Source organism: Antrostomus carolinensis, unplaced genomic scaffold (genome assembly GCF_000700745.2).
Source record: "Antrostomus carolinensis isolate BGI_N321 unplaced genomic scaffold, ASM70074v2 scaffold6862, whole genome shotgun sequence".
Classification (NCBI taxonomy): Eukaryota; Metazoa; Chordata; class Aves; order Caprimulgiformes; family Caprimulgidae; genus Antrostomus; species Antrostomus carolinensis.
The window spans coordinates 76,613-100,235 of record NW_010301560.1 but is presented as its reverse complement, the minus strand read 5'-3'; the positions used below and the strand labels follow the sequence as shown (position 1 = coordinate 100,235).

The window sequence follows — 23,623 nt, the reverse complement described above, 5'->3', positions numbered from 1 at the left end:
AGTGCTCCCTGCGTTGGAATGCAAGTGTGTGTCCGAGGCTGGCAGGTAAGCAGGCAGAGGGCATGGGAAATGGACAAACCTAACGTGTTATGTGCATGCAGTTCATTAATTATTGCTGTGGTTTATCACATGAAATGACGTGCTGTGATGAATTATTTTTCTTGTATACATCTGTCTTTTCCTTCTGCATGAGGTATTAGCACATCCATGCACCTGGTCTAAATGTGCCTGATTTTAGCCCAATGTTATAGGGCAACAAGCAAGAGACTTTACAAAGTGGAATACCACCCACCCCTGCCAAACACACGCAGGAGTACTGAGAAGTCCAAGATACACATCAAATAATATTCAGTATTGAGAAAACAACCTGTTCATAATCTGATGTCAGAAGGGCTAGAGTTGGAAACTTCAGACCATGAAGAGACCAGGAATTTCCACTCCTGGTAAAATAAGACTTTTGCCTCTCTAACACTTGCCCATATCCCTGAAATGGACATTATTCTCCATTTGCCTGTGCCAAAGAAAACTTATGTTCATTTTTTTTCATTCCAAATAATTGTGAATACAGGACATTAACAGAGATGTTCATCAAAAAAATAAGATTCAAAGACACCTAAATTTTAATTAAATATTGTGTTCTTTTGTTTCATCCATAGGCTGAATTTTAAAAGTAATTTAGCAATTGAAGAAAAAGATATGCTTAATAAGCTTACAACATGCATGAGCTGTGTGCCCAGCATTTTAAATCCCACTAAACTTTGTTCATGTATTTCAATGACAAAATATCTATAGCTGTAAACATACAGTAATTCACAGAACTATTTCTTTTCCACTACTGTACGTAGCAGGGTGTAGAGGAGATTGGTTTTTCCTTACTTTTAAAGCCATTTTTTTCAAAAGAAAAAGTAGGATATTCAGTAAATAAAACATGTTTTATCTGTAACTTCAAAGCTGCTAGCTTCTTAATAAAAAGATCTCCTGTGTTTTAAGGAAAGATTTTTCACTTTAACCTTGTCCCATCAGATATTCTAGACCTGTAAGAAAAGCTTGTTGGAACCTGTTGCTAAAATTTGGCTGATTGCAGAAAGGATAGCCAGCCATCTCTGAGTCAAAAGTCAAAGAAAAGGTAAAGTCCTGAAAACCTCTTTGTGTAACATTCTTGTGCCTGTGGCGGGAAAGGCCTGTCTGTATTTTTCCATTGTTTGTGTTAACAGAGATTAAAAATTAATGAGAAGGTTCTTTCAAGTGGGAGGATAGACAAAATGGTAACCTGATAGAGAACTACTCATTTCAAATTTGCTGAGTGAAACTGAAATTGGGGCATTCCTTGCTGCCACTCATTGCCACTTGTTGGTTGTTAAAGGTGAGAGGTACTGGCTTTGGTGATCCTTGACCAACCCCTCGTTCCACAGCACGCAAACCGCGGTCGCAATTCCGCAGCTCTGGAGAGAGGCCAGTGTATGGAGACACCACGACAGATCGCTGAGGCACACAACAGACATGCCTTTCACTGTCTACAGAGGCTTTGAGGTTTCCACCAGTGACTTCATGTGGCTTCTAGAGTCACACAAAACCCCACACTGCAGTCTTCGTGGGGGTCACCTAGAGTCACACAAAACCCCACGCTGCAACCTTTGGGGTTCCTCAGGAACCAAGACCTTTACTGAATGTCAAAGACTGTCATATGTGTTCTCATCCCATGTCTCTGCTTTGTGAATTGGGAATAGGAGGAATAATTCCTTCCGTACCTCGCACTGTCAGTACAATAAAATATCAGCCTTGGTCCTGAGAATCAGAGCTGGCACCGGTGTTAGTTCCCAGTTTGGTTGGAGCAGCCTGTGCAGAGCAGCCAGGGGTGGAACGGGCTGTGGGAGACTGAACTGCCTCGACTTACCTTCTGCATGAGGTTGTCCTCCAGGGATGAACAGGAACAGCTCAGAAAGGTTCATTGCAGAACAGACATTTTGCTTGCTCTAAATTGAACTGCAAAAAGAGAAAAGGGTGAGATGGGACAAAATAAGCAAAATATTTTGGGGAAGTCTCCAGGCAGCTGTAGGTGCTTTGCTGGGGTTCAGAGGCTCTTGTGCTTGACGTTCACCTGGTTTGCAATAAGCGCAGGACGGGAAGCTTATAACCAGCAGAGCCTTTCTGAGCTAACTCAGGAGAGATTACACAAATTTTCCTGCAAGCGCAATAAGTTTTGACTGTACTTGTGTAACAAGAGGAGGTTTTGTGCCTCTTTAAAACTCGAGCGTGGCTGCTTAGTCAGTACGAGCTCCCCTCCCGCCCCCCCCTCCACCGCTGGGTAGCTTTTGTTGCAATATGGGTGTGACTTTTGATGGAGCTCCCCCTCCCAGTTATGTCATTACTTCAGTTCCTTTGAATCAGAATAAAAAGTGCAGCAAACTTCAGACTCATTGACTGCAGGCTTAACAAGCATCGGGGCTTTTCTTCTTTCCGCAGCTTGCAAGGAGCTCTGGATTTTGCAAAACAGTTCCAAGAAAACAATGGCCAGCTTCTCCTTATGGGCAACTTTTGGATTATGTTTGCTGAGGCTTTGTCTGACAGAAACACGTAAGTTTTTATGAATGAAAATACTTATGGTGGCTAACAAGTTTATGCTTCAGAGAGCAAGAGCTCTTCTGCCAGATAGCTAACCGCTTTCTTGTGTCTGTCTATATAAGGTTTTATTATTTGTAGTAGTTACCAGAGATGCTTTAGAACTGTAACCTCAGCTGTGCTGGTCTGTACAATCATGAAAAGCTGCGTGCTGGTTGTAAAGGGCAATTCCAGATCTATAAAAAGTGAATTGCAGATCATTAAGTTAAACTAAAACCAGAAGTACATTAGGGGATTTAGAATAGCTCTGGTAAAGCTGGGTTCGAGGAGGCTGCCGTTCCATACTTGGTTTGCTCTCCCAGCTCCATTTCAGACAGTAGAGAAATGGGGGGGCTGGGGATGGACCCCCGCTCCCAGCACACAAGGCAGCGATCTGGAGCGCACATGGGCTGAGCTAACAGCTCACACATCCTGCGTTTGGACGCAGCCTCGCTGAACAGGAGCAGAACTGCAGTGATCTGCACCTGAAATGTGGAGAGCTTTGATGCCAAGCACGCTTGTTTCTGACTTCCTAAGGCTTCTTTGGGGTTGACTGATGAGATTTTGGAACAAAGGTGGTTAGAAGTGGCCGCAAAATTCGGTTGTTTATTAATTAACTTTCTGTAGCTGGGTTATCTGCTTCAAATATTTGTATTTAAAAATGAAACATTAATACAGAGGAAAAAAACCAAAACCAACAAACTATTATGACAAGCAGTGCCAAAATGCTTTTGAAATTTCACATGGTGCAGGCTCAGCCGTGTTTGAGGGAAATAGCCAGGCTTTTAACAGACTCTCACGGTGACAGCAGCTGCACTGAGGCATTTTGTGGCTAAGGGTAACAACTGCAGTTCTACTTTATTTTTCTATTCGTCAGTTTCAGGAGTCTATCAGAGACATCTTCCGTGGCCACTGTCACCCAGGTGCTGTGACTCTGTATCATAAATACATAACTCCTTTGTCTGAGCGGCCGTGGGTACTTCTGTAATGGTTGCAGCACTGCCAGGCTGTGAATGGGTGTATGGGCGTGAGCAGTTCCCAGTGCATCTGGGACAGCTGAAGCACCCTCATTGCTTTTCTTTCTGAAACTGTCTGTCCATTGTACCAAAATACTCTTGCTAAAATCAGGTATATGGGTAAGGCCCTTAGAGAAAGGGCAGGGGTGCTGTAGGCAAATAAAGTATGTCTGAGATGCGTTCAAAACCTTGGCTTGGTCCAAGCTGGTATGCTGTGTAAGTATTATAATTATTTAGTTACCGCCTGCTCAACTGATTTCTCCTTTTATGACCTGCCAGGAGTGCCCTAAAGAGGCAGGGTCTGCCCTAAAGAGGCAGGGTCTGCCCTGACTCTTGCAGTCGTGCATTTTTACAGCGAGACGCTGCAGAAAGCCCCATCATCTAGTTTTCAGCATAGTTATAAAAAGTGTATCAAACTTCATACATGCCCCACAGGGAAGTTTCTTTAATGGCTTAGCCAGGTATTAGACTATAGCTACAGTATATTTCAGTTGGTATGCAGTGCATTCCAGCATGACTTTGTAGTCAGTAATTACTTCAAAACAGCAGTTGGTGGCGGTTTCATGTGCTTTTTTAAACCAGGGACATTGCTGTGTATCACAGAGTAGTGGCCATTGCTGTTGGGAAACACCTTTCTTAAAGACAAAATTCAGATCTGCTCCTGAATTGTAATTTTTATTTTTTTAGTACAGAATTTGGCAAAATTAGAAAGGACCTGGGTTTCCTGTTAACGTAGTTACTAATGGAAAGATGAGATACAGAGAGCAGCTGAAAAACATATTCATCCTGAGTTCTGTGCTGTTGTGACCATACTGTCACTGCCATGTGAGTGAGGTGTACTCATGGTACTGACGGGACATTTGTTGTCTAAGGAGTCTGAATCCAGGAGGATATTGATGCTGGCATCTTGGTTAATGAGGATTCAGGGGGAGATTGTGGCCTGTGAGCATAATGGATTTGCAAAAATATTTCTTTCAAAGTTTTCCTTGATTAACTCAAAGTGAATCCTGGTATTTTGACCCCCAAACTGGAAGAAGCTGGAATAGAAGTAGTAAAGATGAAGTGAAAAGAGGGAGAATGAGTCCAGCAGCAGGAGGGAGGAGCTCGGCCATTAGCACTGGAGAGGTTACCCGAGGCTCAGTGCAGGGTCAGGCTGTGAGACAGGCTGCTCCAGCTATCGGTCAGTCACAAAGGGAGGGACCTGCCTGCCTCTTGGCTTTATATCTCCACCGTGTCAATTTGTACATAAAGCCATTTGAAGAAGCTCTTTGCGCTCGTTTATTTTCACTTACTCCTCGCAGTATGTATCTTGGCTGTTTTCCCAAAGCTGCAAAGTAACCAGACTTTATTAAAGTTCACTTGAACTGCCACCATTGTTTAATGGAAAGGTTATACACCTGCCCTTGAAATACTCTCGCACACAGCCAACAAACCATGGCAGAGGATGGTCTTGCACTCTTTGGAGAAATGTGTGTTGATTCTTTAGTTACTGGTGCTCACCACAATGCAGAACCATTACCTTGAAAACAGGAAGTCAGAGAAAGGCTTGACGAGGGAAGATAGCATCATACAATTGAGGAAGAACTTTTTAAATTAAATGCTTTTAAAACCACTGGTAGCTCTAGCCAAGGTTCAATTAAATGTTCCTCCAGAGCTGGTATGTCTTTCTTTCCAGAACAGTTACCATGACTTTTATAGGCCAGGACTTATTAATATTGCAGTTATTCATCTAGCACCTAAACATGCATGAGGTTCTACTGTAGCAAGAATGTGCCAGCAGGATGAGGTGTCCTGAGATCCTGATAGACAGGTGTAAGCAGCAGAGAGAATCATGAGCTCATTACTACTAAAATACTTGTAGAAAAGATAGCTTCTCAAGAATTTCATGAAGGGATTAAAAAAATGCTTTCATTGAAGGACAACTGCTATTTCAAATGAAGGAACTTATGGAAGAGAGCAGGAAAGTATAGTGAGGAAAAACGTACATCTCAAAGAGATGTTTGGTTGCATGACAAGGAACGTGGTGGATTGCAGGAAGCAACTCAAAGTGGTTACGCAGACTGTATGAAGTCTTGAAGAATTTAAGTTAGAGAAAAAAATCTGAAATGTATCCAAGCAAGAACCTAGTGTAAACCTCTGCAGACATTTCCACTAATTTGGATAGCAGCTGCCAGGAATGGGGGAATATAAATTAGGAATAAAAAAAGGCAGGAGCAGTAGCAGCAATCAAGTTAATGGATAATAGGAGTGGAGCCTGTAGATACGGGAAAAGTTATAAAAAGTAAGAGCCGTGTTGCTGACATGGCAGAGGAAAAAGCTCTGGTGAGCTCTGTGGAATATGGGTTAATTAAAAAGCAAAGGGCAAACAATGCAAGATGGCAATGTTCCTGCCAGAGAAGAGATGGCATTCGGAGGGAGTGGCTAGACAGCAGCAGTCATGAGGTTTCAAAATAGGTTGCTAGGAGACATTAGTTTTAAGGGCAGATTAGATAAGGACAGAATAGATGAATACCTTTAAAGGACAGTTTGGGAATTGGTGATTGTGCTACTGGGTAAGAAGATGGAGTAGAAGACCTCTGGTAACCCTTGCTTCTTCTTTCATAAAAGGATTATTTTAGTTCTGAATGTAGCTGTCTGGTAGTGGAATACATTATAGGGAAGCAGGGAAAAAATTATGTAGAGCTTCTTGTATAAGGAAAGGATAAGTCAGCCTGAGAACTTAAAAGTTTTTCAAAATTCCAGAGATGCTGTAAGAAGGTTTTTCCATGTGCTTTCCCGTCTTCTCACCTCACATTTCTGTTCCTGCACTAATGGAGAAGTGTCTGAAAATACAGTCAAGGTAGAAGATGATAATTCTCAACTTAATATTGCATGCTCTCTGTTATTTACAAAACATTGATTTTTATTTTTTCTTTTTTAAAGAGAACCCTATGTGAGAGAGTGAGGGAAAGTGTTTTGCCAGACTCCCCTCTAAAATTGCTTTTTCCAGGACCAAGGCTAAATGCACACAGTTTCCTGTGAACTGTAACTTCACAGAGGGGATAATCATGGAGCAAACATGACCCACCACAGTAAATCTTGCCTACGTTGAAACCAATACAGCATTGTACACCAACAACTGGCGGTGTTCAAAACACGTGGTTTTTTAGCATCAGCTGGAAACTGAGAGCTTGCTTTATCAAATTTCATTTTTCAGCACTAAATTGAATTCTTAGACTACAGAAGTTCCAGCAACGTGAGAGGAGCAAGACAGATGTTGGGTTTGTCACCAACATGTCTCTGATATACACACCATGGTTCCTACCGAGTAAAACCCCCCAGTCTATTTGTAAGAACATGCTGTAAAGGTTTCTTTGTGCTGTATCTGGTGGTTGGGATCATTCTCCGTGGGGTATCGGCAGCTGTAGGCATGAAGCCAGTTTCGCGTAGCTGCTAGTCATCTTCCAGACTAGACCAGAAGTTCATCAGCTGTTAACACGCAGTTGTCTCACTCCCAGGGAGGTAATAATCATTTCAAAGTCATCAGACACTACAATTATCAGTGACCATTATGGCTGCTGCTAATCCTGGTGGCAGAGAGGACTGTGTCAGTCCTGAATATTTATCAGTTTCCTCCCTGCAGTGGCATCAGCAGTAGTATCAGTAGCAGCTGGCTGTGATTTTCCTCCCCTGCTGCCGCAGCCGACCCCACCCAAGTGACAACAGAGGAGCTCGTCACATGAATGAGTTTGAAGGCAGTGATGTGACATGGCAACTGGGGGAAAAAGGGGTTTTCCTTGGAGAATCTTCAGTCAGACTGAAAGTTCAGCTAATTGAGATTTAAAGTTCAAACCCCCGTGACTTGTTTCCTGCCTCATGAAACCTGCAGTTGTTTTTGGAGTCTGTGCCTACAATTAAGAACATAATTGAACTCTCTTTTGTACGCACTGGCTTTGGGACTTTCCAGTTCCTCTACATGACAACACTGGCTGCATTATATAGTGCAGCAATCTTATTTCAGGACAATAACCTTCAACCCTCATGTTATGAAACAGAAAAAAAAAAAAGAAGACAGAAAGTTGAAGAATAATCTACAATTTTGGCAATTACTACCATGGAAGCTCAAGCAACTGCAACAATTCAAAGTAAAAATCCTGGAGGAGACCTGAATTTTACTTATATTCGCAGTTTGAAAAATATGTTGCTTCACTTTTTTTTTTCTCCTTCTATTGATGACAGCTCAGTAGCTGGAAGCTCTAAGAAACTGTCTTGTGTCTTTGCAAAGAAAAAAGAAGTCAGACACACAGCAGCTGCGGTGGAGCTTCCGTCTCTGTTCCTGCTCATGCTGCTGCTCCAAAAGCAGTGCCAGACAGTCAGAAAAGAGGCTGCCCAGGAAAAGGGCATTAGCCAGCCATCATCAGCTACACAGTTAATGTCTGTTTTAGTGCATACCTGCTTTCGTAAATAAAAAGCTGCTCTTGATAGAAGGTGTAACAGTAGAAAAATCTGCTGTGACATGGCTTTTGTTGATTATACACGTCTGTCAGTGGCAGCGTGTTAGCAAGGCCCACAGCAGAACAGGTTCTCAGAAGTATATTTCCCTAGGGGGCTTTTTTGTTGTTATTTTTGTTAATGGCTAGGTGTCTGTGAAGGAGCAGGGTGTGGTACGTGTGGGTAGATGTAATGAACAGTTTCTTGCAGTGTTCCCATGCAGAAGTGAGAGGTTATCTGGAGCTCAGCATATGGTCTGTGGCCACCCAGGACCCTGTGGGCAGATGTGGGTGAGCTCTGTCCAGGCAGCAAGCGAGCTGCTCTCCAAATCAGGGTCTAAAAGTCAAGCACCAGCCTGAGGTTGGCAGCCTCTCAGAGCGATGGTATCTCCCTGCCAGGGAGGTTTGTCAGCAGGAGATTGGCATCGCGCTTGCCACAGCAGCGTAGCTGCAGCCCTGTCCAGAGCGCGGCAGAGCCCACGTGCCCGCTCAGACTCACCAGGCTGGCGGCTGCTCTTCCACAGCATCTCAATGTCCAGCAGAGCCATAGGGGTGATGGTGATGGCAATGATGAGTTATTTACCTACCCTTTGCCATCAGATGATGTGCATCTTCTAGATAAGATGGAGTGTCCCTACCATGGAAGGATGAGAGGAAGGCAGTGATACCGTACGTCGCTGCTGGGGCAGCCAGGTCTTCCCAGCTCCATCATGGTGCTCTGGGTGAAGCTTCTGCATGAGGAGTATGGAATAATGAACTGGGCAGGTTCAAGGGAAAGTACTGTTTGACAATTACAGAGAAACATGATTCATTAACAGTGAAGACACGGAGGGTGAGTCCTGAACTCACCTTCATGCTTTGCTTTCACTCCCCTATTCTTCCTCTTCCTGCTTGATTAGATGTCCTCCATTCATTTACATCTCCTTTCCCTTTTCCATCGTTCGCTCAGCCATGTAAATGTAGAAAAAAAGGTCTCTTGCTAATGAGTGTTTATATTTATAAATGTAGGTTTTTGTTCTGTGTCCGTATATATTGCTCATGAATAAATTTGACATATATTAACATTTAGAACACGGAAGTGAAATACTGTGTAATCTGTTCAAACCAATTTCTCCAGTAGCAGTGCTATAAAAATCAGATAAAACTTTTCTTTGCCTCTGTGGCAGTTTTATCCCATGTACTTGTGTGTGTGCTGTCTATACACGCACTGAAGGCTGGCAGCTATTTTCAGTTCAATGGCACTTGGTTCCCGTTAGACAACAGCAAAGGCAAAGCACAGTTTTCTTAAAAAGTTCTTATTTCATCTTTTTATGATTAGGGATATTTGAAGCTATTTGACAAATGAGAACTGATTTAAATCTTTTTTCCTGCTGTCAAACTTAACACTGCTTTAGGTTCAAGAACTTTAAAATTAATTTAATAATTAACTGAAGAATGATGTGTTAAATTTAGTCAAGTTTCTTTCCTGTTTGAAGCAATACTTCCTGGTGATAATGATCAGCTATCTTCTTGAGATCTTGGAGGTATTTGTACATAAAAGGTTGGTACTCTGGGAAGGCCAAGTGCCAAGAGACTTAAAATGACCCAGCAAGCCAGAGGAGGAGCCAGGAACAGACCTACCATCTCTAACCTGAAGGTGGGCCACCAGGTCACGATGCCAGAAGGCCATGTGGCTGGAATGTTACAAGTCCAGAGAAGTCTGAATGCCTCTGTGCAGCAACTGTGTGTATCCAGGTGGTACCCAGGTATCTCTTTTAAATGTCCATGTCTTCTTTTGAACAACTTTTTCTGTTTCTCACACCTATTTACTGTTTTCCCCACTAATCCATCTCCGTCTCTCTGAGACCTCTGACAGAAGCAGTCCAATAAATCTGATGATAGACTCTTCTCAGCCTGTGTCTGTGATAGAAGGTTATATCCATCTGATCCAGTAAGACTTTTGCTCAGCAGCTTAGTCATTCTCAGACAAAATGAAATGCAGAGACCAGGTTCATCTTCCAAGAGACAGGTCTCAGAGAAGACTTGAATAATAAGAAAATTATCTTATTCATATTTTTTATTATTTTCTTTTGATTTCAGCCTACTGTGCTGGCAAGTCTGACTTACTGTCATTGTGCTAATAGGGCAGGAGCATCCATTGACTTTGGAAGATTGGTATTAACAAAATTATGTTGCACCAGCAAGAGTCACTTTGCCTTCTTGAGAGAAGCAAAAATTCTTCTAGCACAGAAAATAAAAATACTTTTCTTGAAATCTCATCTTGAGCTCTAAACTCTTAAATCCCTCTTTTCCAGAATGCAGCAAAATCATTTTATAGCCTACAGAGAACAGCTACTTGGTGGTTCCAGTTCACCACGCAGCAGGCACAGCTCAGGTTCTGGAGAGGCAGCTATCCAATTCACAGTTCTTGTGTTAAAAGCAGTAACAGGCGGGTGTTATGAGCGTGAGGCACCTTCCCATGGTGACTGCCTAGACAGCAGTTTCTTTCCTGCTTTTGTGGCTTGCCCCAGAAAACCCTGGATCCATTTGCTCGCTGCTGTGGTGTAAAACATTGCAGAGCTCTTCTCAGTGTGCATGACGATTTTGGTGTCTCCTGACATTTCTGTTGGATCAGTCCTACTCATTCTTTCTGTTATGGCCATGTTTCCTGGCTGCTCCTTGGGTGGGAAAAGGTCGCGGTGGTTTTGCTTTATTTTCTCAACATCTCTGACCTGCCAAAGCTCACACGTTATCTAGTAGTGATATAGTTCATGTTCACGCTGAGCAGAGCGCGGCATTAACAGCTTTTAGAACAGGGAAGCAGAGACAATCTCGGAGCATCCTGGAGGGTAAGACTAGCACGGCTATTCAGGTCTTTTCAGAGCATCTCCAGGCACGAGTGCTAGGCAGCGCTTTCTGTCTCTGTGGGTTCATGTGGACTAGAGAAGAGCCCCAGTGTCCAGTTCTCCGGGAGGAAGCATATCTTGTGGCTTGGAGACTAGTAAGACCAATGACTGAGTCCAAATTTGTTTTCTGTGAACACTGGGCTGGGAGTATATTTTTATATATATGTGTTAAATGTGTTAAAATTTCAAGTCTAGATACAGTGTTATTTAACAGAGTAAAGGTGATCCCAGCTAGTGAAAAAGAAGTGAACTGACAAATATGCTGATAGCAGACAATAATAACTGTGTTTCCTTGTGGTCTTTTGGAAGTCAGTGATTTTATCCCTACCTCACAGGTAGGGAAACAGAGAGAAAACAAAGTCAATCACCCAGCAACGTGGCTGTAAATAGAACATTTTCTCCTACGTCCCAACCTGGTGTTCTGTCAACAAGAACGGTTCTTCTTTCGCTTGAATTTCAGAATGCAGCTGTGGTTTCACATATAGGGATATTTCAGCTGAAATAAGCATTATTATTATTATTATTATTATTCATAAGAAAAAAGTCCTTGTGCAAATATTCTTCTACTGATGCAGAAGTGAACAAGAGTGCAGAGGACCAGAGCATCCTCTGAAGAGCTGTTACCTTACACCCAGGAACCTCTCTGCAGTTACTGACTGTTTGGTAATCCATCACTGAGCCTGGCTGTGCAATCCTTAGTTCTGCAGGACAATCCATGTGAGAAAATACTCTCTGTGAGTAAGAGTTGAGTGTTTTCCTGATTTTTGAAACACCTTTACAACCCATTGTTTGCAGACCTGCGCTGAATTTATTAACAGTATCCATCAAATACTTTATCTGGCGTTATTACTCATACTCGTGGTGCTCAGGTCATGCCACTTTATCAACACCAGTCACAATCATATCACTGTTGACTCACAGCCATTGCAAGGCAACCTGTTAACACCTTTTTTCCCACCCCTGGTACAAATATGATACAAATATATCCGCAGTGTTAGCCATAGCAACGTGTTCAAGTCCTCCTGGAAGTCTGTCTTTTGCTTTTTAACTCACTGGTTTGGTATCTTGAACTGATTGCTACGTTGGGAGATATCCCAGTATCTCCCATCCTTCCGGAGCAAACAGTTGCAAGAGTCAGGTGAATTAACAGTGTTTCTGGAGCTGATACACTAAGGTGTGTCTAAGACGCTTTCAGACTGTTCAAGACAAATGGGATCTATACACAGTGACTGGTAGCAGATCATCTGGAACAGTGGGTTCATGCTGTGTCAGCTGCTTCTGCTGTTGCTGGGAGAGTTTTGCCACCAAAAATTCCAGGAGAAGTTTCCTGCCGGCCCAGGTGTTCTGGTTACAGGCTTTGGGATCCCTGCCCTTCTGGAATTAGGGAGAACAGAGGGAGTAGTGGATGTGACAGGTTCTCTTCCGTTGTCAGAAGCTTGCACTGATTTAAGGTAGCGTAAGACCTTTCCCATTGGTTTCTGTAGATTCCAGGTGAGTTTGGATTAAGCAGATTGTGTTAATCATGACCTGTTTCTTACAAAGGGATCATTTCCAAAGGCAGCTTTTTGTTTGAACCACACTGACTTCAGACCCTAAGCTAAGACTTTCTGCCAAGGAAATGGTTGCCACCCCTCTATTGAAAAATATACTTAGGGCTGAGTACTGCTTGGGTTTTTATGGAGAGGAACACGTTGAGATCATCCCACTCCCCCTCTGAAACAGCAGGAGCTTGTACACGCAGCTGTGTGTGCAGCTTTCTTCTTTCATGATTGCCTGTGAGTTCAACTCTTCTGACTTCTTCCCTGATCTCTTTGTCAGAGAACAGTTTCTTCCAAGATTGTTTCTCTACTTTCTCTTTCCTATCCAATGTTTCTGATCTCTTCAAATCACAGCATTTGTAAGGTCTTGTGGGTAACAGTGACCAGACAGCACTGCTAGCAGAAGTTACTCAAAGTCCCACGGTGGAAACAGAGCTGTGTAACATCACCAACCGAGTCAGCTGCTTTTTGCTCACCATTGCTTCTAATAAGTAACTTTCTTCGGTTTTTGGTTTTGATTTGATTATCATCCATCCAGTAGAGCTTTTCCATATTCTGGAGACCTTCAAAATGCAGATGATGATATACCTTATTCTACTTTATTTCTGAAAAGCAGAAATATTCACCAGTGGTGTTTCATCCGTGTTCAAAACTGCAAAGTTACATACAAGTGTATGTACATAGCTACATTCTTAATCTGAGAAATCTGGACTTAGTATGAGTCATTAAATCATGCATTACATTGGAGGTTTCAGTTCTCCAGTTGGATTTCTAGCAGGCCAAATGCAATGGATTGTTGGACAGTAAAGGCAATAGATGTTCTGCTTATTCAGTGGCTTCTTTTCTTTTTCGGTTTTGATCGTTGCTCGCATTTCCATAATGAACTTATGGTGCAAATGAGTTTAAAAGGTTGAGGATACTTATTAGATGTTTTCCTGTCCAACTCAGGGAAGCAGAGGAAATACAAAGAGCATAGATTTTTAGGTTAGAAATCTTTTACAAAAAAACAAACAAAAAAAAAAAAAGTGAGAAAAATATTTTCAGACCACACCTGGTATTATTACTGAGTAGCATACTGCAAATAATTCAAACTGAAAATCTGTCGTTTAATTGGACTTGTTCATCATAGGTCTGATTTTGTATTAATTTCTTATCTAAATAACCACAGAACTTCAATCAGGCTTCCCGGGCCTTAGATGGAGGCTGAGTGTAAAAGCTGTAAGAACACAGTAAAATAACAGTGTAATAGCTCTGCATTCTTTATCAGTCAATCTAAAGTTGCTTTGCTAAGGAGGTTAGTTGCAAACTGAGGTAGAGATGAGTTGGCTCATCCAGGGCAGATGACAGAGCAGGGAACAGGTGTGTGTGAGGCCATTTGTGCTCCAGGTGAGGATCTGGCCGCTGAGCAACGCTGTGTCCCACCTGCCTTTATCCCAAATGAATAAACAATTTGCTTCCAGTCCAACCGTGACTGAAATCAGACGATTATTCACCAGCTTTGTTTCGTGTCTGTTTCTTCACCTGGTTTGCATGGAACTGGTCCCAACTGATTGGCTTTGCCATCGCTGTTACTCAGCCTTTGGGGTTGGACTGCTCGTTGTACAGCCTGGAGCTTTCCTACTATCGACAACGATGATTATGTTTTCGTCATCCTGAGGGGGGCATATCTGATAACTGGCTGATTCCAGGACTATGATCTCACTGCCTTCAGTTTTTCCACTGAGGTGCTGCACAGCTGTACCGTGTTCTAGCGGAGTCTGAAAACTTTCAACTCACTATTGGGTGAAACTATTACCAAAAGAATAATATTAATGTCAGCAGCAAGGAAGTTTATGGTAAGTGATGACACTGTGTAGACTCACTCAGGATGTTTACCAGAGCAACAGTTGCCAAGCAGATAAAGTATTTGGACAATGCATTAGCAGACTTTTTTCTTCCCGCAGCAACTGCTGAGGGATGAAATGTATTTCTTGTACTTACTTGCATTTTGAGTGACTCTGTGAATTCTTGATGCATTAATAGTGCCACCCCCACCCACACTTTTTAAAATTAGTAGCCAGGAAAGTGATCAGATTAAGAGACTGAAGGTTTTTGACTGTCAGTAAGCAGAGACAATTACTTCAGTGGCCAGCAGGCAGATTTGTTAAGAACAACAGTTTAGAGGGAAGTCACCAGCCTGAGCTTTGTCCCACATCCTGTTTCCAGTGTGCACTTACTGAAGGAACACAGAAGTGTGAGGAACACTTACATTTGGTGGAGAAAGGAGATTCCCCTGCTGCAGTGTATCCCTCCTGGCCGCTCTCTCTATCCCCAGCCACATCTCTGCATTTCAGACATCCACCTGAGCCCACCTGGATCTGCTGGGGCTAGCAAGGCTGTGATGCCATGGCTCTTTAGGTTAACAGCGTACAGGAGAGTGGCAATGCTAGGATCTTATTTGGCTTCCCAGCCCAAATTACTAGGTACCCAAGTATGACTGAGTTGTAGGAACTGCTTTGGCAGACCTTCAAAGAAAGGTCTGATTTTGTACCTTTGGATCTATGGAGAGACATCTTCACTTTCTTGGCACCACATCCAATTACTAAGAATATGTTGTCTCTATTTATAGCAGGCACTCCTCGCAACATGCAGGTAAACTCCTTTTAAAGTGTTCTTCTGTCTTTAAGAAGCCAGGTGTGCAGAGGATTCTTTCCCCCCTGAATATCAGCACTCTATTAGGGACGTGGCTATGGGGTTTTTTTGTCTCCCATGAAAATTTTCAAGACTTAGAATGTTTTCGTGTGCCAAACTGAAATAAAAATATGAAATTTTTAAAAATCATACAGGGAAATTTTGGACTGGGTTCCTTAAACAACCTACTTGTATTGCAACCATGTAAATATTTAAACTTACCTTTCTAAAATTGTTTTATTTTACTTTGTGCAGACTAATTAAGTTTCAAAATGAAAGGCAGTTTCAAACTGAAAAACAAAGCCTGTGTTTTGCTATATTTAAGTATCCACAAGGGATACTTTGAAAACTGAAAATATGGTTCATTCCAACTAAATCTGGAAATGTATTTCCTGTAAATCATTTTAGACACATGCCTGCTTAACTCACGTGGATCTTGCAGAATGTAACTTCTAAATTTTGATCAGTGTGTAGTCATCCCAGTTTAGAGTCCAATTATCCCAGCACGATTTTCCTTTCTCCACAGAGCCCCGAGGGGTTCGGGTATAGGCGTGTTTTAATGATGTCGACACGTGTCTGTTAGTGACTGGGATTAGTGAATCACTTCGCAGAACCTCACAAACAGCTACCCAGTGGTTTTCATCACTACTGACCTGGGCTTTAGTCCAACTTCTGACAGAAAGGTGGAAGCCTCTGTATCCTGTTACAGTTGTCTGGGTTGCGAATTGCTTTAGTGAATGGTTTTACTAATAGCCTCTCAATAAATGGTGGAATACTCAGCAGTTAATAACGCCGTTCAGGCCGCGTGTGTCGCGGTGGGTTAGGTAATCGCTGAATGATATTTTTGTGTGTTTAAGTTCTCCTGGGTGTCAGAATGGTGGTGATTGGCCTATCTTAGTGTATCTGTTGACAAAACGTATTGGATCCTGAAATGTATCATGAATTCTTCCCATAGGAAATTTTTTATTCAGAGGGCGTTTCCTCTAGTCAGGAGTAAAATATGCATTCTTACTTAGCCATAAAGGAGTTTTCCTGTGAAACACTTAAAAAACCAAACACCAACTGGAGCTGAGAGCTGAACTGTCCAGACCTCCTCAGATATAAGGACTCATATGGCCCAATTTCTAGATTTGCCTGGAGACCAACCATAGTTACTAGAAGTCTCTTTTAATCAGATGTTAATCCGCTTCCAATGCGCCACTTTGCTTCGTTACTCGCATGCATTGAAGCAGGGCCAGTACTCAACGTGTGGATATCGGCGCTAAGCTAATGGTTGTTCCTGCTCAGCAGAGTCAGTACAAAATTAAATACTCTGTAATTATAAGAAAACATTCACCCGTGTATATCTGCCTAGAGTCTGAAATCTGTTTAATAAAGTTAGAACAAAGTTCTTACAATAAATGTAAAAACTCTATTCTATTAAAGCAAAGAGAGGATGAAAACTACCTGCACCATCAAACCCCTGGTTCTGTCCCTGTTTTCAGCCCCAACTGATCACATCCTGGTGACCTATCAATCATCTTGAACCACAAACTGAAAAGGAAAATCCCCATGAGAACAGCAGACTAACATTTCCTGGTTGCCATGCAATGCAGACTGTGGTTTTACCAAGAAGTCTGTTAACAACCTTGTGTCTAAGTATTCTTCTACAGCTTTTTCATTTAAACAGAGCAGGGTTTTTGCAAATCTTCCGCTTCATTTGCTTTGATGCATCTCTGCAGTTGTTAAAAAACCTTTTTTTTTTTAATATAAGGCAGCATCCACCTTGAGAATAAAACCTCTAGGTATTGTCTTGAAAACAATGAAAAGCAGGGAGAAGTGCATGGAAAATCCATACAGTGGATCAAAAATCTTTATGGAAAATCAACTCCGATGGGAGGTTTGCATGAGTCAGTGTTACTCATTATGTGTAAGGGTTGCAGAACCAGAGTGGAAATGGAGATTGCACCTGGCTTCTTACGGTGACAGCTTCTAACAAGCCTCCGGTATTAATAATCAGGGTGTAACTCACACTTTCATGAAAGGACAATACTCTTGAGTCTGTCTCAGCCAATTCTGTCACACCAGTGGGCTCTAGCTAGCAATTGTCTGTGGTTAGTTAGTGATTTCAGCTGAAAAGTATTAATTCAGCCTGGTTTAGATTTGTGAATGGCAATGGCAGAGAAAAGCTTGCATGTAGCTGCCTCAGACAGAGCACCCGAAATCCCAGGAAAGACGAGGAGAAGTGACCCACGTGAAAGTTAATGTTCTCCATGGTCATAAAACTCAGCGCAGGCTTGGGGCATCCCGTGCTTCAGGCTGAGTCACTCAGGTCTCATGGTCTGGATGAGATTAATGATGATCACAATTCAGGCATGTCTAGTGCTTTTTGCCTTTTTTAAGAGCTATTATTAAACAATTTTTTCTTTCAGCTGTAGCAAATCACATGGATGTCAGGGAAAGATCGTGGCCTGTCAGCCCCCAGAGCCTGCCAGCCCTAAGAGGGGCCAGAAGGGAAGGTTTGGGCACTGCTTGTGATTCCACTGTGAGCTGACTCTGAATCGGCTCCTTTGAAACTTCAGAAAGGTTGAAGAAATCAGTAATAGTTTGGCACTGCCTTGTCTCTTGAAACAGAGGAAAAAATCCATCTTTTGCTTAACTGCGTAAAGCCAGCTAAGTAACATCAACATAACATCAATGGATTCGACCCTCCTGCACTTGGGAAAAGGTGGAATATGTTTTTAGATTTGGATTTGGCAATCGTGTTTCTTCCTTAGCTCAAAATTAGTCTAGAAGCCTCAGCATGGAAAAAAGAATTTAAGGTGTTAGTTTAGTTTAGACCCCATCTTTTATTTTTTATAAGTTTTGTATTGATATGACTAGAAGTAGTTCCATTTATGCAATTAAGGGTCCCCATTGTCTGGATGTTAAAGTACGGAACCGTAAAGTAGACAATCTGGGTTCCCTGACCCCTCTGTGCAGTATGCTCTGCATCTGTATTTTGCCATCTTTAAAGTGTGGTAATTACTGTCCTCACAGAGGAGGTGCTGGGTGGTTTATGCACTTTGCTTAGACCATGGGGTGTCATGTGGGTTTTCGGTACTGCTGGTAGTCCCTTTTCCACACTGCTCCACAAACAGGGTGCTTATACTGCAGCAACGTTGCAAACAGTTTTAACAATACTTGTAGAAGATAACGTCAAAATAAGAACAGAGGACGCTGTCTCAACGTTACTTTAGGGCAAAGGGCCAACTAATTGGATGGCCTCAAAACCAGTTTTGAGAATGGGCTTGCCATCTTTTTTGCCAGGGTTTCCCAGACACCCGGATGATCTCCCATGCTGCGTGAGCGAGGAGGCTTCCTGGGAGCTTCAGCCCTTCTGTGTGTGTATGCAGTGACCTTGGTCAGCACATCTGCAATAAGCCTGTTGCTCCTAGAAGTGCCCTGGCATGCAGTAGGTATGCCATAGAGCCAGGCTGAGCATGTCCATGGAAAACATACGAGTGTGTGTAATTGTAGCCCACGAGTAGTTTCATTAAAGCCGATTTGTGTAAATAAGTCTATTTATTTTCAGTAGTTGGAGTTTAAGGCATTGGCTGCCTCAGAAGTGGGTTTCTGACTATGACTGGTGGTAGCAGAGCACAGATTGTAGTGTTTTAAACCATGAATGGGCTGAGGCTTGAGAACAGCTGAATCGAATTCACTCTAAACAGAAGTGAACTTCGCTTGATATTTCAGTGAATCTGGATGAGCTGCGAGACTCAAACGTGACCCAAAGCAAGTGGCTGTGGTGTCTCCTTTCATAGTGAAAGTCCTTCAGAAATTAGCCTCAGGTTACCAGAAGAGATGTTGATGTTCCAAAAAATCTAGTTTTGAAATCACTGAGCTCGTTACTTGTAAGTAATTGAATAGAACTTTGTGATCTGATCTCCAAATTTAATACTATGTCTTGGGCTTCATAGAGAATGTTTAATTATTAACAAATTTAGGCCTACCATGATCTAAAGGGAAGAGGGAACCAAGAAGGGGAAACTAAAGAGAAGCCTTTTTCCTGTCTAGGTCATTTATGTTTAATACAGCTATTGAGTGGACAGCTTCCAAAATATCATCAGACTTTGAACATGGAATACTCAGAGCCAAAGTTGAAGTCACTCGCATGGCAGCTGTGAGAGCAGCTCCATCCCACAGCAGCAGTCCTGGGCCACATCCCTCTGTGTAGAGTAGCTGTTTGTTGTGTTGTTGTAAGAAAACTTCTGCAACCTGAAGAACCATTGACTGCAGTTGTGACTTGTAGGTTCAGGTGGCGATGGCTTTTGAGCGTGTGGTGTGTTCAGGGAGGGGTGCGGCTGTGGAAGCTCTCTGGGCCATCAGCTGTCCCCAGCACCAGCGCTGAGCACATCTGCGTCTGGCACTTGTGCAAGCACTGCGACTGTTTCAGAATCATGTGTAGGAACTTGCTGAGACTATTATTCCGTGTTAATAGCCACTGGCTTCTCCTCAGGCTGAGAAACTCAGCCCTGTTGCAAGACATTAAGTCCTCCAGGAAAGAAAAATGCATTTGTTAGTGTCCTCTTCCACACAGGTTCCTCATTCTTGCCTTCAAAACCTCTCAAGACATGGCTGTCATCAGATAAATTTTAATAGAACTATTTTTCCTGGAAGAGAACAACTGTGTCAAAATAAAAGCATTTTGAGAAAACATGTTAGTCTTGCATAAATTTTACAAAACTAAAAATTAATTCCTGTTGGTATTTTTTATAACATATGATAATAAAAATGCTAAGAACTGTAATCATCAAGACTGTTAAACAGCTATGCAATGTATATCAATTTTGTCTACATTAAATGTTTTTGTCAGCCTAAATAATTGGGGGAGCAGGTGGGAGAAGAGATTTTTTTTACAATATTTTTTGTGGAAAGGCAATCCAAGTAGCGGTAATGATTCGTTCTGCTGCCTGTGGTGAAAGTACTTTAGATTACATGCACAGCTTCTGAGCTCCTTTGGACAAGCCGACATCAATACTACTGGACTCCTGCCCATGCTGTGAGTAATGGATGTCTTCTCATACACCATGCCATCTGGACCTGATCTTGTATTTTATCTCCTTGATTGCTTCCTGTTACCTGTGGAAAGGAACATTCCTTGGTAGAGAGAATAACCTCAGTTTAGCAGTGAACAAAGGCAGTTGAAGAAAGAGTGCACGCCTTGATTGCTATCATTTGCTTTCACATCTATGCTGTAGAAGAAAATAGACAGTCAAGCAAAAATGACATTAGGGAAGTTGCTGGTTATTCACGTAGAATATGTCAGTGCAATGTGCATGAATTGCATTTTGTGTCTTTTAGGGAAACAGTTACTATGTGGCACCTTTTATTTCAAATAGGTGGTACAGACAGCTTTTGGTATTTGGAGAGGACTGGTCTATTTTTCCCTTTCTTGCACGTGGGACTCCCATTAAAATTAAGATAAAAATGAGTCATGCTCCTCTCTTCACTGGGAATAATAGGCGACTCCAATTAAGCGTGCTCTGCAGTTGTCATTCGAGTCTGGAGTTCCAACCACTTTTTTCTCTTGAGGGAAGGGTGGGGCAGAAGCAAAGTTAATTCACATTGCTTTGAATTCTTTCCCTCTTTTCTCCATGCACACAATTATTCCTATTCTTATTGTTATTCTTTTCTTATCTCTTTCTTAGCTGTTCCTGTTAAAAAAAGATGATAAACAAATGTTTATTTTTTCCCTCGTTTTACCTGGTCACAGACTTTCCTTGGATCATACCATTTTCCCACTGCACTTGTTGCATTATGTGGGTGTTACCTTTCCACCGTAAAGATGAACGGAGCACGATCTCCTCGGAGCCTCTGGCCCTTACTGCGCCTTCCGTTCAGTGTCTGTGGTGACCTGTAAGAGGTGCTCCCCTCCTGTAGGCTTTGCCTGTGCTGCCTGTTCAGGGTTCCCAGGCTGAAGGCCAGAAAACAAATTGCACAATATAACTATGGCATCTACTTATTTTTTTATTCATTATTTTTATCCTCATACTGCTTGTCATTGGAAGTTACTTCCATGTGCAAACCTTGACAGTATTATTAAATTAAAATCCATCTAAGATATCCTTTATATACGCTTTCTGCAGCACATATTGAACCTCTGACGTGGGTTGGCAGTAAGATGGTGTGTGTGAGTGTGAGCTCAGACAGCAGAAGCCTTTCAAAATGGAGGGGAACACTAGTGAGAGGAATGAACAGGGAGCAGGACGTTCACTCATGTGAGTTCTTGTATCACCTGTATTTAACACTTCTCTATCTGCCCCAACAGGCTGAATAAGAAGAGTTTAAAGATCATCTTTCAGGGCGTATTTAAGAGCATAACGTTGTTCTAATTTAGAATATCTGTGCAGCTCACTGGGTTTTTGTCTCAGGAAGGTCATGCAACATCCACCAGGGCAAGCTTTCTGCTTCTGAATGTTTCTGAAACTGGGGATTGGTGTATATATTCATTTGAAAGGATTCATTGTGAAAGGATCACAGTGAGATAATTAAGGAATCTTGTGATGATAAAGGCTCTGATTATACACCATTTAATCTTTAAAAAACTCAGTTATGAATGAAATATTTTGTTTTCAAATACATTTGAATATTCAGTTAGTTTTGCAGTAATGTGGCTTCCAAGACTTTCACAATGTGTTTACATCTTATGCACATTATTGTTAATGGTATGTTAAAAGTGCTTGATACCTCACAAAAACATCTTGCATTGTTGTTTTTGGAAGGGCTGAAGATGTGGCTTGTGTTGCAGCCCAAAGGAGGGAAGTGTGAAGAAGGAGACTGAAAGTGCTAACTCTCTTTCTGAACAAATTGGTAGCTCCTACTTGTTGCTGGTTTGCGTGGAAAGCACTGTACTTGAAAATAAATAATTTCCAGGTCTTTGGTGAAGCATTAAGTCCAACAATTTGTAACTCCTTTTTTCTTTTTTTTCCATAACAGAATTCAATGTAAGTTGCAGATATGGAGGAGTTTTTCATGTTGAGAAAAATGGTCGCTACAGTCTCACGCGATCTGAAGCAGTCGAACTCTGCAGAGCTCTCAACAGTACCTTGTCAACACTAGAACAGTTGAAGAAAGCTCATGAACTTGGATTTGAAACTTGCAGGTAAAGAAATTATTGGAAAAAAACAATATGTCATATTAAGCCCATCCATCCATGCTATAGTGTGATTATTGCAGTTGACTTCATATAGCTGTTAATCAGATGGCTGTATCAGTCCTCAGGTAAGTCATATTCTGTGACAAACAAAACATCTCTCTGCATGTGCATGTTTGCTCTGGGTCTGGTCATAAGTCCTTGACTGCATATACTTTTTACCAATTATCTTTAACAAATCGTAACTTCTTGGAACAGGTTGCCCAGGGAAGTTGTGGATGCCCCCTCCCTGGAAGTGTTCTCAGCCAGGCTGGATGAGGCTTTGAGCAACCTGGTCTAGTGGAAGGGGTCCCTGGGGGTGGGACTAGATGAGCTTTAAGGTCCCTTCCAACCCAAACCATTCTATGGTTCTATGATTCTATGAAATCTAAAGATAACAAAAGATTGACAGTATAATAAATGAATTAGGAAGATGTTCAGACCGTACTATATCGATGACTAATTGGTAAGATAAGTATGTGAAGAGCATTTATAATTGTTAATGACCTACTGTAAGGTCAAAGACTGAAGATGGTATGTACAGTGTAGGGACCTCTGTCTTGTCAAGAAACAGGAAAAAGCAGCAAGTGGTACTGCAGGGGATGAACTTGTGACATCCTGGTGAAAACATGGCCACAGTGTTAGTGCACTCTTATAATCTGTGAATTGAGAAGTTTCAGAGGACAGCTGTAAAAATGATTAAAAAACCAAAACTGCATTGTCAAGTGACTTAATTGCCCTCTGTAATTAATAATGTATAGGGTAACAAATACAGATAATACAGACTCTTCAGTTTAGCAAAAAAAATAACTAGACCAAGAGACTGGAAGTTACTGAAAATTTAGGATTAAAAAAAATGAGTACTAGTACAACAAAATATGTAAGGATAATAATTAGTGGCTGAAACAGCTTACCAGGATTGTAGCAGATTCTTTGTCACACTGAAATTTCATCAAGATGAAATATTTTTCCCAAGGATGCCCTCTCTTCAAAGAGTAATCAAACTGGGACAGTCCTATGGTCTGTAAATATATCACACAAGATGGTCACGCGATCTTGCTTTACAAAATACATAATACACTTATTATGCAAGTGATCCTAAACATTCACATGCAGAAAGAAGATTGAACTCAGGAGCTGTAAATTTGAAGGCTGTTTTGTTTTAAAATCAAATGACATAGATTTGTGTTGGTAAACCATTATAGAGTTGAAATAAATTTCAGTAGATTTTCAACTTTATTACAATCTAAAATAAATAGCAAATAATGGAGAAATGGAATTTATGTTCTCA

General features: G+C 41.8%; 1 protein-coding gene across 1 annotated transcript in view; it reads left to right on the top strand.

The window, feature by feature from the left end:
• Nucleotides 1-2,507: 2,507 nt before the first annotated feature.
• Nucleotides 2,508-23,623, top strand: part of CD44 (CD44 molecule (IN blood group)) — a 48,732-nt gene continuing 27,616 nt past the window's right edge. Inside the window, exons 1-2 of the mRNA XM_010163507.1 lie at nt 2,508-2,574; nt 22,137-22,302. Of these exons, the coding sequence (XP_010161809.1) occupies nt 2,508-2,574; nt 22,137-22,302 (233 nt within the window). The remainder of the gene's footprint in view (nt 2,575-22,136; nt 22,303-23,623) is intronic.